This window comes from Tursiops truncatus, chromosome 5 (assembly GCF_011762595.2).
Source record: "Tursiops truncatus isolate mTurTru1 chromosome 5, mTurTru1.mat.Y, whole genome shotgun sequence".
NCBI lineage: Eukaryota > Metazoa > Chordata > Mammalia > Artiodactyla > Delphinidae > Tursiops > Tursiops truncatus.
In genome coordinates, this window is record NC_047038.1 from 96,989,226 (window position 1) to 97,002,954 (window position 13,729).

At 37.8% G+C, this 13,729-nt stretch overlaps 1 protein-coding gene across 6 annotated transcripts in view; it reads right to left on the minus strand.

Moving 5' to 3' along the window:
• Positions 1-13,476, minus strand: part of HNRNPD (heterogeneous nuclear ribonucleoprotein D) — a 16,976-nt gene extending 3,500 nt beyond the window's left edge. For 2 of the 6 annotated variants that reach the window (XR_002175921.3, XM_004326554.4), the window contains exons 1-4: positions 12,934-13,475; positions 11,033-11,089; positions 1,806-1,974; positions 1,037-1,198 (exon numbers count right to left, since the gene is read on the minus strand). Coding sequence is in view for 4 of the 6 variants with exons in the window: in XM_004326554.4 (XP_004326602.1) it covers positions 1,037-1,198; positions 1,806-1,974; positions 11,033-11,089; positions 12,934-13,166 (621 nt within the window). In the remaining 2 variants the exon portion in view is untranslated. Of the gene's footprint in view, positions 1-1,036; positions 1,199-1,805; positions 1,975-11,032; positions 11,090-12,933 lie in introns of all 6 variants that reach the window. The other 4 variants (XR_002175920.3, XM_004326556.4, XM_004326555.2 and 1 more) reach the window with 4 other exon arrangements.
• Between the last annotated feature and the right edge of the window lie 253 nt (positions 13,477-13,729).

Genomic DNA, 13,729 nt, shown 5'->3' on the forward strand with positions numbered 1-13,729 from the left:
ATTTGTAAGTTTAGTGGGGAAAATGCACAAAGAAAACATGCATTTTGCCCTTGTTCTATATTGTGTCTGTTTATTTTAATCTTTTAAAAAGTCTTCGAATTAGAATATGCATTCCACCTAAAAAGTTGTTAAACCTGTTTATAAAAAAAAGGTTCATAGGGTATTGACACTTGCTACCTAATTCAAGGGTCACAAACTCAAATGCCTGCCCACCCACCAAGCACAAGCAGAAGGAAACAGTCAATTTTAAGAAAAACAATAAAACTGACTGTGTTTGGGAGAAAATGGGGAATGGTGAGGATCACTGAAAACTGGAGAACGTATGAGCAACCAAAGGTGGAAGTTGCTACTCCATCTTAGACGGCTGTTGCCAGGCAAGAAGGCAGTTCCAATGTCACCTGCTCTTACAAATACTGAAGAAAAGCTAAATATACAGATTTTTGTGGGAAATATCTCAATTCCCAAATACTAACAACATGCAATATGTTCTGCTTGAATCAAACCAAGGATGTCTGCAGGCTGTATTTGGGTCCAAAAGCCACAAATTTCTCAACCTAGCTTTAAATCATTAATTCATAAAAGGAATCTAAGTCTATAATTAGCCTCATAAAATTTGCACATACACATGTGCTTAAACTGAGAAGGCATTACACCCTATTGTTAGTTTATTTCTTCCCTATTCTCAACTGAACCATTTCCTTCTACATCTCAGGTAATCCAACCTGAATGTCTTCCTCGTTTATAGCTTTCTACTAATCCAATCAATTCCACAATAAGAAAATGTCTACTTCATCTTTGTGTATGGTATGCCCAAGGATGCTATGCATACAATAGTTCCTCAATAAACTAGAAAATGCAATCATCTAACCTTCAAAGACCTGCTAATAATGTATTTATACTGTCCTTATTTCAAAACAAATCACATAATCTGTCCAAACTTCAAAACAACTTTGGAAAACCCAGTGAAAAACCTATAATGTGACAATTATATTCACACTAATTTTAACAAAAACTAGGTCAAAGTATTATCACATACCTCACCAAAACCACCAAAGTACTCCCTTATTTTCTCTTCAGGTGTATCTGGAGAAAGGCCACCAACAAAAATTTTTTTAACAGGCTCTTTTGTTTTCATGGCTTTGGCCCTCTTAGGATCAATCACCTTCCCATTCAATTTATGTTCTTTCTGATCCATGACCTAAGGAAATTGAAATTTTTCATTTGAAAGATGTATATCTTAAGTTCAGAGATTATTAACTTACTTAAAAATAATTATAGTTAAATATAGCTAATGCCAGGCATATGTTGACCAGCTCACAATTAAACTGTCAATTGTGGTGATGTGATATTAGCTAATATATACCAATGTTTAAACCTAAAGGTCAGTAAGAATGAGGAGTTAATCAATTACTAGACAACCACCATGCCTTTAACTATTTAGCAATATAAGCATGATTGCTACTTCTTTGTAGCCTAAAGACTAAAATGTAAAATGATTCAGTCAGAAGTTTCTTGCCTAGCAAATTTCAAAATCTGTATTTCTGTGAACTTAACACAGCATATCCTTCTAATTAGGCATCTTTAAGGTTTTTAAAATTAATTTTAATACAATAGAGCCTGACACACAGGAAGTTTTCAGTAAAAAATTCTTGAATCTGACTCTTCATAAAACATATTGGCAAGAGCTGTTATCTCTTCCTTCGTATGACTGCAAAAGGGGAAATCACAAATAATAGACAGATTAATTGTATCAAACTATTCACATATTTTACATTATTAACTGATTAGAACACATGGCACACTACCTTATCTACACTCTCCGACTCTTTAAATAGCACAAAGCCAAAACCCCTTGATCGCCCTGTGATAGGATCTAACTTCAGAGTGCAGTCTACGACTTCACCAAATTTGGAGAAGTAGTCCTTCAGATCTTTCTTTGTAGTGTCCCAGCTAAGGCCTCCTATAAACATTTTCCTGTAAAGACAAAAAGCAATATTAAAATGCTAAAAAAATTTTTTAATTTTGCCTTAAGTATCCACATCAATAATACTTCCCCAAAACTGCACCAATTTACTGGGCAGTGTATTAAAATGTCACTCTTCCTACATAACCACATATCAAGAACACCCTATTACAGTTATGGAAAGTTTTGTTTGTCACTACTGTGCCTGCATAATTACAAAATAGGGAGCAAGCAGCAGATTAAGTCTTTTGACTTGCCAAAGAGAGAAATGTATCCCCAAAGTAAAAACAGTATACACTGTCTTTCTTAAATTACAAGTTAAATACTGGTAACAGCAAAACAGAATTTCACCTTGAAATTTCTCTTCCAAATCTTTATTAAACTTATAAAAAGGCTATGAGGTCCCCATTAATCACAGTAACTAGCGTGTCTATGCTGAAGCTCCTTTCTTAACCGTTCTCTCATTAACAAAACTCTTAGCACATAAAATGGGAAAGTCTCACAATTAAGTTGTAAACGAAGTTTTTCGATGTGCTAAGAATCCTTAATAAAGACAAAAGTAATCACGTAAGCAATTTAATGAACAAAAAAATTACCCACTGAAGCACAATCCACTAATTAACCTAGATGATTTATTTCCAGTAGAACCTCAGTTAACCAGCAATAAAATATTTAAACCTTTAAAACGCTAAAAGTGACAGGTGGTAAGTGGAAACCACCAAGACACTTTAAAACCAAAAATGCATCCCCTCCCCCAAAATAATTTAAAGTGACATCTTACTTTTATTACAGCAAAAGGCCATAAAGCTCAGACCTGGCAGCTCTGTGATCCCTTTTACATCTGCCCCCTTTACCCACTCCCACAAAAGAGCTAACATATACCTCCCTCCTACCCTTTAAAGAGACAGGACTAGAGATTGTTATTTTAAGGATAAACTGTCAGAATTTGTTATGTGAGGGCTAAAAATCAATTTCACCATCAGAATAAAATCATGCTTGGTCAATGACTTCTATCTTTGCAACTGCAGTGGGTCAGGGGGAGGGGTGGCGATGGGGGTGTGGTGCTAACTTCCAGCTCTGAAAAGAAATTAAAGCAGGAACATCTCCATCTTGTGGGCTTTTTAGGATATCGCCACTAAAGCCAATTCTTGCAACAAGAGAACAAAGTCTATCCCTAGAATAAGATCTTGCTTCTGCTTAACCTAAAGATGCCAGATTAACTGAGGTGTTACTGTTCTTATTATTTTTATCAGACTTGTTCTTACTTCTAATAAAGTTAAGCGCAAAAGAAGTCTTATTTTTAGGCATATAGTGTGCTTCCCGTTTAGGTTAGGTTTTCAACTTGTACCTGTATTCTAGAGCTGGGCTATTTATATGCTTTACATTCAGGACTTCTGCTAATAAAATTTCCATGCTTCAAGTAACTTTTATTAACTTTTTATATTTTATAATCAAATGAGCATAACAAAACACCCACAATATTGTACAGGTATTATTGTTTATTAATGTTTACTGCCAATTCCATGGGGAAAAAAAGTTGAGGTATTTTCTCAATTACATTTTCTTTCATATCCAGTGAAATAATATCCAGTCCAAGTTACTTAAATTGCCTTAAGCACCTTTATTTTTAACCTAACAATCCAGAGCACTTCCTTCATAGATGAAAGTACATTACCAACATTTACTCTTTCAAGGTGAAGAGAACACTGCTATCTTTTTAAGGATGAGAAAGAAACGGACTTCAAGGTAATGACCTCTTGCTCAGATATTCATGGAAAGTTCTAGATAGAAACTTCAATTGAAATTTAACTATTAAATTACCACTTCTGTGATTATTACAGAAACTTTCCATCGATAATTTAACAGTTTGAAGAGAATAACAGAAGTCTTTTAAAAAAATAAAATTGAAATGAAAGAAAATTCTGTGTCTGTTTGGTCTGTTCCTCAGAGACAGAACTAGTTTTGATTTTATTTAACCAAGGCAATATTTATATTGAGTTGTGTCCTCAATTTAAAATTAACAAAAAATAATTACAAAGAAATAAATCAAGAATGAGGCACGTTCTTTAATTCACAAACCCCAAACTTTTTCTCAACATTGGGAGTCAGTTTTCTTAAATACTAGATAAGCATACTAATTCATCAACTGGCCCAGTAAGTGTTCTCTTACTGAAAGAAACTTTCCACGTTTAATATAGTCTTGAGTAAAGAAGTTGTTAAATGTGTCTACCTTAGAGTTAAAAAAGGTCACCGAAGAGGCTATCCTTCTTAAACAATCAAATCTCATTTATCCAGAATATAAATGTCCTAGTCAACTATAATTTATACATCCGTAGAATGACTACTGTTTCTCAAAAAATTAGAGCAAAATATGTAGTAAAACTTCAGCTATCCAGCACCTTTAGAGAATGAGAAGCCAAATAGTCTACCTTCCTTCAAGCATTGCCTGCCTTCCTAATCTCTCTCCCCAATTGTTTTTAACCTTCAATTACTTGGAATGATTTTTTTTTTCCTATGGCATATCACACACACTCTTCTGCCTTCCTCATCAAATAGAGTAATCATGATTTAACATTGAGTCAGTCACCACTAACACACTATGCTACTATAGCATGCCCGTAGGGTCTTCTGAACTTAGAGAACTATTTATTAATACACTAAGTGCATCTTATTTCTTAGCTCTTTTAACAAGTTCTAGTTTTCATTTTTGCCAGATTAATCAGCAGCTGCTATTCTAAAATGCTTCCCCCCCCTTTCATTTTTTAGGAAGTTAGCTGGCACTCAAACTTTTCAAATTTGGGGTAAAGTAACAGTAAACAGCCTCTGAGCAAGAGCCTAACTAGCTCTTTTTTGAGACAAATTCATTACGTTTTGGCAGCCCCAAAGCACTCGTTTTCTTCTGCTCTAATAAGGGTGCTGCACAAGTGATAACCTAACCAGACAGGTGGATATACTACAATGAACACATACTGTACCAAATTCATTCTATCTTTACTAAATCTAGCATATTGAATAAATTCACCCCATTTTTACTCAGTAGACACACCAAAATATACATGTGTAACAAATAAGAAAAAGTGTTATCTTAATTCTGGATAAATGGGAACTTATTTTAGCCTCTCTAAAACAGCAGCATTCTGACATGCTCTGCCTCAAATTATAGGATGGTATATATAAGATGGTATCAATTTAAACTTTCTATATTTTATATTACTGTATCTTGCTTAAAACACAATACCTAGTGTCTGTCCAGATTACCTTTGCTGCCTTGAACACAAAGACTGACTTCCAAGTTGCTTTCACCCCTGCAGAGATGTGCAAAACACTTTACAATGAAGGAGAGCTGGAACTTCAGAAAAATCCTGAGCAGCGCAAGTTAAAACTACAGCACAGGACTTGTTCAAGTAGCAGAAATGGGCCCCTAATACTGCAATACAAGCTTAAAATTTGATCATTACTTGTAAGTGAATCAATAATCCCAATTAAAGTGTAGGACTTTACCTACAGTATCAACGAAGTTTAATTTCTTAATCCTATCTGTAAAGTTATTTAGCACCCCAAAGGCAATATAGTATTCAACTTAAAACACCTACTCAACAATTGAAATATTCTTGCCTTATAGATACTGACATTATACCATACTATAATATTAAATGACAGGCACAAAGTTATACAACTCAGTGCAGATAACTCTCCAAATGAGAATTTAGGTTGCTTTGTGGGACATTCTCCTCGAGAGGAAGTACATTTAGAGGCAGTAAGCCAAACTGCTTGGGGTTTAAATCCTTCCTCCAGAACTAAGAGCTTACCTCTATCTGCAGTGAGGATTTAAATGGCACAGAACATGGTCTAACACATCCCAAGTGCTCAATAGAAATAAATTACTATTTAGTAGGGACAGAGCACAATCTAAATAAAGCAGTTTTTTCACTTACTCAATGGCTTAAATTTTTTTTAATCTGCATGAGCTATATGAAGTTTCCAACATTAAAGGGAAACGGCCAGGATGAGTTTTATATAAATGGATCCTAAGATTAGTTTTAATGCTAAAGACTTAACCCAGAAATTTTAAATATACCATGTAAAAACTACAGACTGGAAATTAGGTTTTCTAAGCTCTTAAATAAAATGTAGTTCCAAAATCACACTGATGACTTGTCTGTACTCTACATAAATGCCAGTAACTTCAGTAAGGAATAATTTCAAAATATAAACAGCAATATATATGGAGCAGTGCTGGCTGGTGGAAATACTGTTTTTTCCCATCTAAGAACTTTACTCTCAATACTACTGAGGTCTCTAGGTTTAACACTCTACTCAACAGTAAGTATTTTTTATATAAAGACACTTGGCCCTACTACCCTACTCAAGGTAAATGATAAACACATCATTACACTTTTTCCCAATTTTGGAAAGGGAAAAAAAGGATTCTGTAACTTTTAAACACTTCCTAACAACTCATGGCCTTCCATATGTGGTTTCATAACAAATTCTGACAGTTTAAAAACTACAACAGCATGTCGATCTGATATACATTTCAAGTACACAACATAACTGGCCAATCACTGTCACCTTTTCGAGTAATGTTACTCAAGCATACCACTAATCCTTATTTAAATAAAACTTCTGGTATTTTATCCTTAAAATTATTCCTTTACAATCCTAAAATGACATTAAGTATAGTGAAATCTCAACAACAGATAAGAAATGAGTATTTATTTTCCTTATAAAATATAGATTTAGTTTAAAATTAAATCAGTAGTTAACCTAAAATGGGGAGGGGGTTACTTTTTTGCAACTAGGTAGTATTACATGGTATCATTTTAGAATCTGTATAAAAAATACTCTTGGAAACAGTTTGACAAACTCTTAACAAGTCAATAAAAAAGATTAATTCCTCTAGGTAATATATTAGATCTCATTTCTTCATACTTTGAATGAACTTAAATGACTAAAAATGTGAGTTGAGACATAATAGCTAATAAACATGACGGTTTTTGAATAAACTTTAAATGTTCAACCCAAAATCTCCCCTTTTCTTCATTTCATTCCCAGGCAGGAATGACATCTTGTATTTTTACTTTTAAAATAAACTCTCAATCAGCTTTATAAGGTAAACTCTCCTCTACCTAGAGGTTAAGGAATGGGATTTCCTTAACCTAGAGGTTAAGGTTCTGGTTAACTGAGATTACTACACATTCACAATTCTATAAAGTTTTTTTTTTTATTAGAAACCGATTTAAATATCAACCCTAAACTCAGAAAATGCTTTTTACCTTTCTTGGTGGAATTTCAGAATCTTGCAATGCTTTAAAATCACATAATATAAGGGGAAAATTATGTAAGATTCATTTCATGACATTATTGGTTAATTTTTGAGTGTATTAACTGATAGTTATTTATCTATCTTTCTCACAAGACTTGGGGTAGGGAAACTAGAGTTGAGTTTCCTGGCTGTTTGGACTTTATGGTAGTTTCAAGTCTAGATAAGCAGGAGCTTACAGAATAGGACTCAATACTTAAAAACTACCACCTTGATTATTGGCCAAACACTGCTAGCAATAATACGTGTCTCCCCACTCCACCCCCAAACAGTCTTAAACGTCTAGCTCCAATGTACAATATGTAATACTCCAAAAACTAAAACATGCTTACCTTTACTCCACAGGAGTAAACCACTGGCAGTATCAACTATTAAGGCACAGGATAAATACACACAAGCTATGAAAGCAGGCTATGTAGTCAATCTTCCTGTGGTGAGCATTGTTTCCAACACACAAATCAGCAAACCAAGTAACGAACATGTTATATTACCTGAGACCACACTGTTGGAAGTGAAGTAACAGAAACAGATCCCACGCTTCCAGCATCCAGTTCAGTGCCCTATCTACTAAAACGTTGAAGCAGAACTAAAGTTGTTTCACTCCATTTGTGAATCTGCACACACTCGAGGTGCACAGGTTTAATCGGAATAGGGAAAAAGTTATTATTCTATTACTTTTTAAATGCTTTCAAGCTAAAACTAATCATTCTCCATGTTGGCCATGAATCACACACAATAGCAGATTCAAAACCTTCTTATATTGAGTGCACCCTTACAGATGACAACACCCAAGCAATGTTTAAAAAAAAAAATACAAAATATACACTTAATTTATAGAAGGGGCCACAAGTATATTTATCTCAAAAAGCAGCACTCAAACACTTCAATGATATTCTCCAATTCCAAACCCAAAAGGTCAAGTGATTTTTAGTATCCTTCATGATAAATAAGAATTTGAAATGAAAAGAATTTAGTACTCCTTCCTTAGGTGTTAATCATCTCAAATCTGGGGGCATTCACTACTACAATTAACCCAGGAAACTTGTCAAAGATTCCCAAGAATGCCAAAATTCAGACCCATGTACTCAGGGTCTCAACTTTACAGTAAATCCAACTTAGGAATCAAAGGCCCGTAAATTTGGCGTTAAGACTGCTTTATCTAAAAGTAACTGCTCTTCTACAAAGCAAACAATGTTCAAGATGCCCCAGAAGCACTAGGGTATAGATTATAATCTCAAATATTTAAAACAACAAAGTGTTAGGTAAGCCCATTTCTTAAAAATTAAGACAGGAGACAACCTACAGCACAATTAATTCACAAAATCCTCAAACAGGAAGAATCACACTTGGGTTTATACACTAATGGTTATAGAACTAGATCAACAGTCCTGTTATTAGAAAAGTATTGCTGTACTTTGGCTCATAAATGAACAGGATTATTCTGCTTCTTACCTAACCCAATGCAGGCAAGTCAATGTACCTACCTTGTAAAATTGCAAGCTACTACAATATTACAGTTCCCCAATAATCATGAGAAAGTAAAAACTCTGTCTCCAGGTAGCTTGCTATACATGGGATGCATATTTTGCCAGACACTAATTTTAAAGTACCTACACACTGAAAGGATCATAGCCCTATAGAGGACATAATGAGTTCACACCAAAATAGGCAATCTCAGTGCAATTGCTTTTAAGTAAAAACTAGGGATGATAAAGTTGGAAAAATTATAATGAGATGAACTCAGGAAGGCATTTACTATGGAAGTGAATAATTACTCTAAAGGTCCATAGTAAACTGTGGAAACACTTTACTCCACTAGAGGTATAACAAGCATGTCCTCCTCAAAATAGTTGTTTATTCTTGTATTAAGAAAAACACTTAAGTCTGCAACAAATTGATTTTTTAAATAGTTTTAGGATGAAATTATAATTCACTTCAGTCTCAAGTTAGAATTGTAAAAAGATTCGCACACAGAAATGTGTTTAAGAAATTAAATTTAGATTTTATATCTAGTAACCGGTCTTACCCTCACCACTATTATGAAACTTCTGCCCAATTTCCCTCAAACTGGGAGACAGAGAACAGATAGGGTGGCAAGTGCAGACATCAAAAAGATTAAGTCTTGAGGGCTTTTTGTTCAGAAAGAAAAACAAGAATACGTGTAAAGGATGAGGCTGACAGGAGAGTAATTTTTAAAAAATATTTATTTATTTATTTGGCTGCGCCGGGTCTTAGCTGCGGCACGCAGGAAATTTGTTGTGGCACGCGGGGGTACGTTATTTTAAAAGTCAAATATTAAACTTTAGAAATGAAAATATTTGTTAAACGTAAACTCAAAGTAAACCTCATGATCTAAAATGTTCATTAACCATAAATATTTAATTGTCCATTTTTCCTAAGAGTTCAAGAAACTTGCAAAGTTATAGTATTAACTAACAGACCACATATAATTTCTGCAAGCGTCAAAGCAACAACCTTTAAACGTAAGTTTACGAGCCTTTCAAATTACTGAAAATAATTGCTTACATATTTGAAATATGTAATGGAGTAATAAAGTCAAGTACAGTTATAATTTCTTATTTAGTTTGCCACTATTACCTATCAGTGAAATTGAACTATCACAGGACCAAATAGAATAATTTCCATCATAAAACTTTTATTCTGGGGCCTTCCCTGGCAGTCCGGTGGTTAAGATTCCATGCTCCCAATACAGGGGGCACGGGTTCAATCCCTGGTCTCGGGGAAGATCCCCAGTGGCGCGGCCAAAAAAAAAAAAAAAAACAAACAACTTTTATTCTGTATGTCACACTTTATCTCCAATATAAAACTGGACAGATTTCAGTTAAAGAAAATAATAAGCTCCTGTAAAATGTAAATACTGTCCCAACTGGGCTCTTAAGAATGTTGTTTGTACAGATGTTAAGTCAACTATCTGCAAGTTACTGGCCCTCTAAACTCCAGTGGTGGTAGATACAAACTCCTGGAAAACTCAAACATCATCCTTAAGGCAGAAATACTGACATTTAGGGGAAGAGGAGGGATAAAAAGAACAATACTCAATCTACCAGCCTTTCAAAAAGTCATGCAATTGTGAATACAGGTCAGTCAACCAACCAACTGTAATTAACATTCCAACCAAATCACACTGAAAATCTAAAAATCTGATTTAAGCTGTAGTGGAAAGCCACATCAGCACGCCTTTAATAGTACATGTGCAATTCTTATTAAAGTTCTATTTACAAATATGGTTGGTGATGTTTAAAAAATGTCATTTTTGCATATACATAACTACTTTAAAAATGTTTTACTACTGACATTTCCAGAATATTTCAGTATAACATGCAATACATTTTAAACACACAACACTTTATTGTAGCAGATAACCTTCACGTATAACATTAAACTTAGAATTACACGAAAAATTTTTTTGTCTTAAAACAAATCAAATTTAAAATTACTCTTTCTTGCCCAAATATAAAAATATCATTACTAATTATATTAAGCTTTAATTGGCCAAACCACAATTACATGCATTACCACAGACCAAAAACCATGTAATGGCATCAATTTTGCCCAAAGATCACACATGATGCCTAAAAAGGTTTTATATCCCAGGTACAAAATATCCTACTGTACTAAAGTCTAGAATTTCCTGGGAATCAATGGGCAACTAACCAATACACAGCCTCCACATGTTATGACTATTGAAACCTTTATATTACAGAAATAAAATTTAAAAGTTTTACCATTCTTCCCGCTGTGCCGTCGCTGCTTCAGAGTGTCGTGGGGAGGAGTTTGAATGGCTAGGGAATTAACAACCGGTACAGCAACCAATCAAAATTCTAGTTTTAGTTTTTGACATTGTTAGGGTTAAAAACTTTAATTCATTTACACTTCGGTTCAACAGTAGATAACTACAAAGGCAGCTGCTTTGTGACTTGAAAAATCAACAGAAAGCCCGCCCCAAACAGTAAGTTACACAATCATTTGGGTGCCTCTGTCCAAAGAACAGAATTCAGAAAGAAACCAAAATGTTAAAAGGCTTAAGTTTCCAAATATTTAACATATCCCTTTCTTAAACTAAGCTATAGATAATTCCAGATAAATTAAGAAAAGCTCGTTTCCCATCCCACCTCCACTCTCCCAAAGCCAGCACAATCAGCAAAACAGCCCGACAAGAGTCTGCCTAGGCTGAGAATATTAAATCCTATATTCCAAAGGGCTTATCTCTCCCCCCTCCAAAGCTTGTGCTTTCTCCTAATAAAGAGAATGTTTTCCAATATTGAGTTAAAGCGACACTTTATTGCTTTTACCTTCCAGCCAACACCTTTCTCCTTGTTACAGCGAAAAAATTACACACACACACACCCCAATTACAAAAAGTAAAGGAAGCGTTAACCCAACATCAGCGATCAGTAACGGGAATAAGAAAACCCAACCAAGAACCCCTGATTTAGTCCCTCCTGCTAACTCCTATATTCTGTTCCCGGCTCCCAAACGCTGCGTTCTAAAAAATTTTATGCAGCTTTAAATAACATATACAACGTATTCCAATCGGAGGAAACAAGTTACTACTTAAAAACCTGCAAAAAGAATAAAAGCCATAGCACATTACAGAATTTGTTCATTTTATGAGAAGGCTGGTGGGCCTCCTGTAACTTAAACTGGGTGAGAGCGGGAAGGAGAAATCAAGAGAGACCAAAAAAAGGATTCTGGGCACGGCGTGGGTTGTAAAAAATGAAAATTGCACAGAAAAAGTAAGGTAAGAGTACACTATCTGTACGAACAGTTGAGGAACCGAATAGCTGAGGGCGCGAAAAAGGTGCGCGGTTAGAATAACTCTGCGGGGTGGGGGAAGGGCGGTCAGCAAGTCGGAGGTAGAACAGCTCCAGTCAAGTGCAGGCTCCGCCGACACGGAACTTGAGGAAAGCCCTTGGAGCAAAACCAACGTACCAACAGGCGATTCGGGGAATTTCACCAGGCCCAGTTGGTTCCGTAGGCTAGAAAGTGGGGAATATGCAAGCAAGCCGTTGTGCGATGGTGTACAGTAGAAAAACGAAAAGGCTGAGGCGAAACTTACTCAAAATACTGAAAAACATTCGGCCTGAAGCCAAGACGGGAGGAGCAGAGCTGGACAACCTACACGTTCCCCGAAGCATGTGCTTACAAAGAATGGCATCGTCTAGGGATGCTGCAGTGAGAAGCACCAAATAAACCTTAGTTATCCAGGCATAAAGGATTTTTGTGTCTGACTGCGTTTTTATGCCCAGGACTTTAGGAAACTGGGGAGAGAGAAGACAGCGGGAAAAGAAAAAAGGTACCCCCCGACAGGCGGGAAAAAATCCTGGCGGCTAAGTCGGTGGGAGGAGACCCAAGGCGAGGGAGGGAAGAAGGGCGGGCCGGGGAGCAGCATGGTGACGGCTAAAGGTGGAAACGTGTGTGATGGGGGAGGGGGCGATTAGCAGGCAGGGGAAGAAGGAAATGAAACCCCGGGGGAGCCCGGCGCAGAGAAGGGGATAACAGTGCAAAGAGGCTGCACGGGAGCCTGGAGCACGGGGGGAGAGCGGGAACGAGGCCTAATGGCGGGGGAGAAGGAGGGGGAGGGGGGATAGTTGGGCCTGACTATCCCGGGCCGCCCCTTACTCACCCTTCATCCTCCTCGTTCTTACTGGCATCGATCTTCGCCCCCTCCGACTCGGCGCTGCCTCCTTCGGTGCCTCCGGCCGCGGTTCCGCCCCCGGTCCCGGCTCCGCTTCCCGCCGCCGCCGCTGCCCCCTGCGCCGCCGCCACCATGGCTCCCTCCTGTTCGCCCGCCGAGCCGCCTACCGCCGCTGTTGCTGCCGCCGCCGCCCCGTCCCCGCCAAACTGCTCCTCCGACATAGTGCTACTGCCTTCGCCGCCGCCGAGACTACACCCGCCGCTACCGCGAACCGAAACTAGCAGCAAAGTAATCCCCGCCGCTGCCGCGCGCCCGCTCTACCGCGCGAAGCACACAAGACAGAGAAGGCGCGCGTGGCTGCAAAGGCTCCTGCGCCTCTCCCCGGCCTGCCCCCCTTGCCTCCCACTCTCGCGCGGCGCGCACTCCCACTCTCGTCCGCCGCACTTAAAAAGAATAAGAAGCAACGGCAGCCGCTCTCGCCTCCTCCTCGCTTTAATGGCGCCGCCGCGGACCACCTAAAATGGCCGACGGAAGAACGGCGCGTCCCGGTCACGTGGCGCGCGAGCGCGCCCTTTGCACTTCCCCCGCCCCCCTCTACCGCTAGTTTTTTTCCCCTTCCTCCTCGGTCCCGCCCTCTCGCTCCCTTTTATACCTTCCTCGCACGCGCTGCGCCGCACAGCGTGGGGCCTTTAAAGGGAACCGGAAATGGCGTTCTATAAGACGGCCGCGCGGAGACCATCGAGAACAAGGAGCGCTGTTTCGAAGGCGCGGCTAGAAGGGCCCC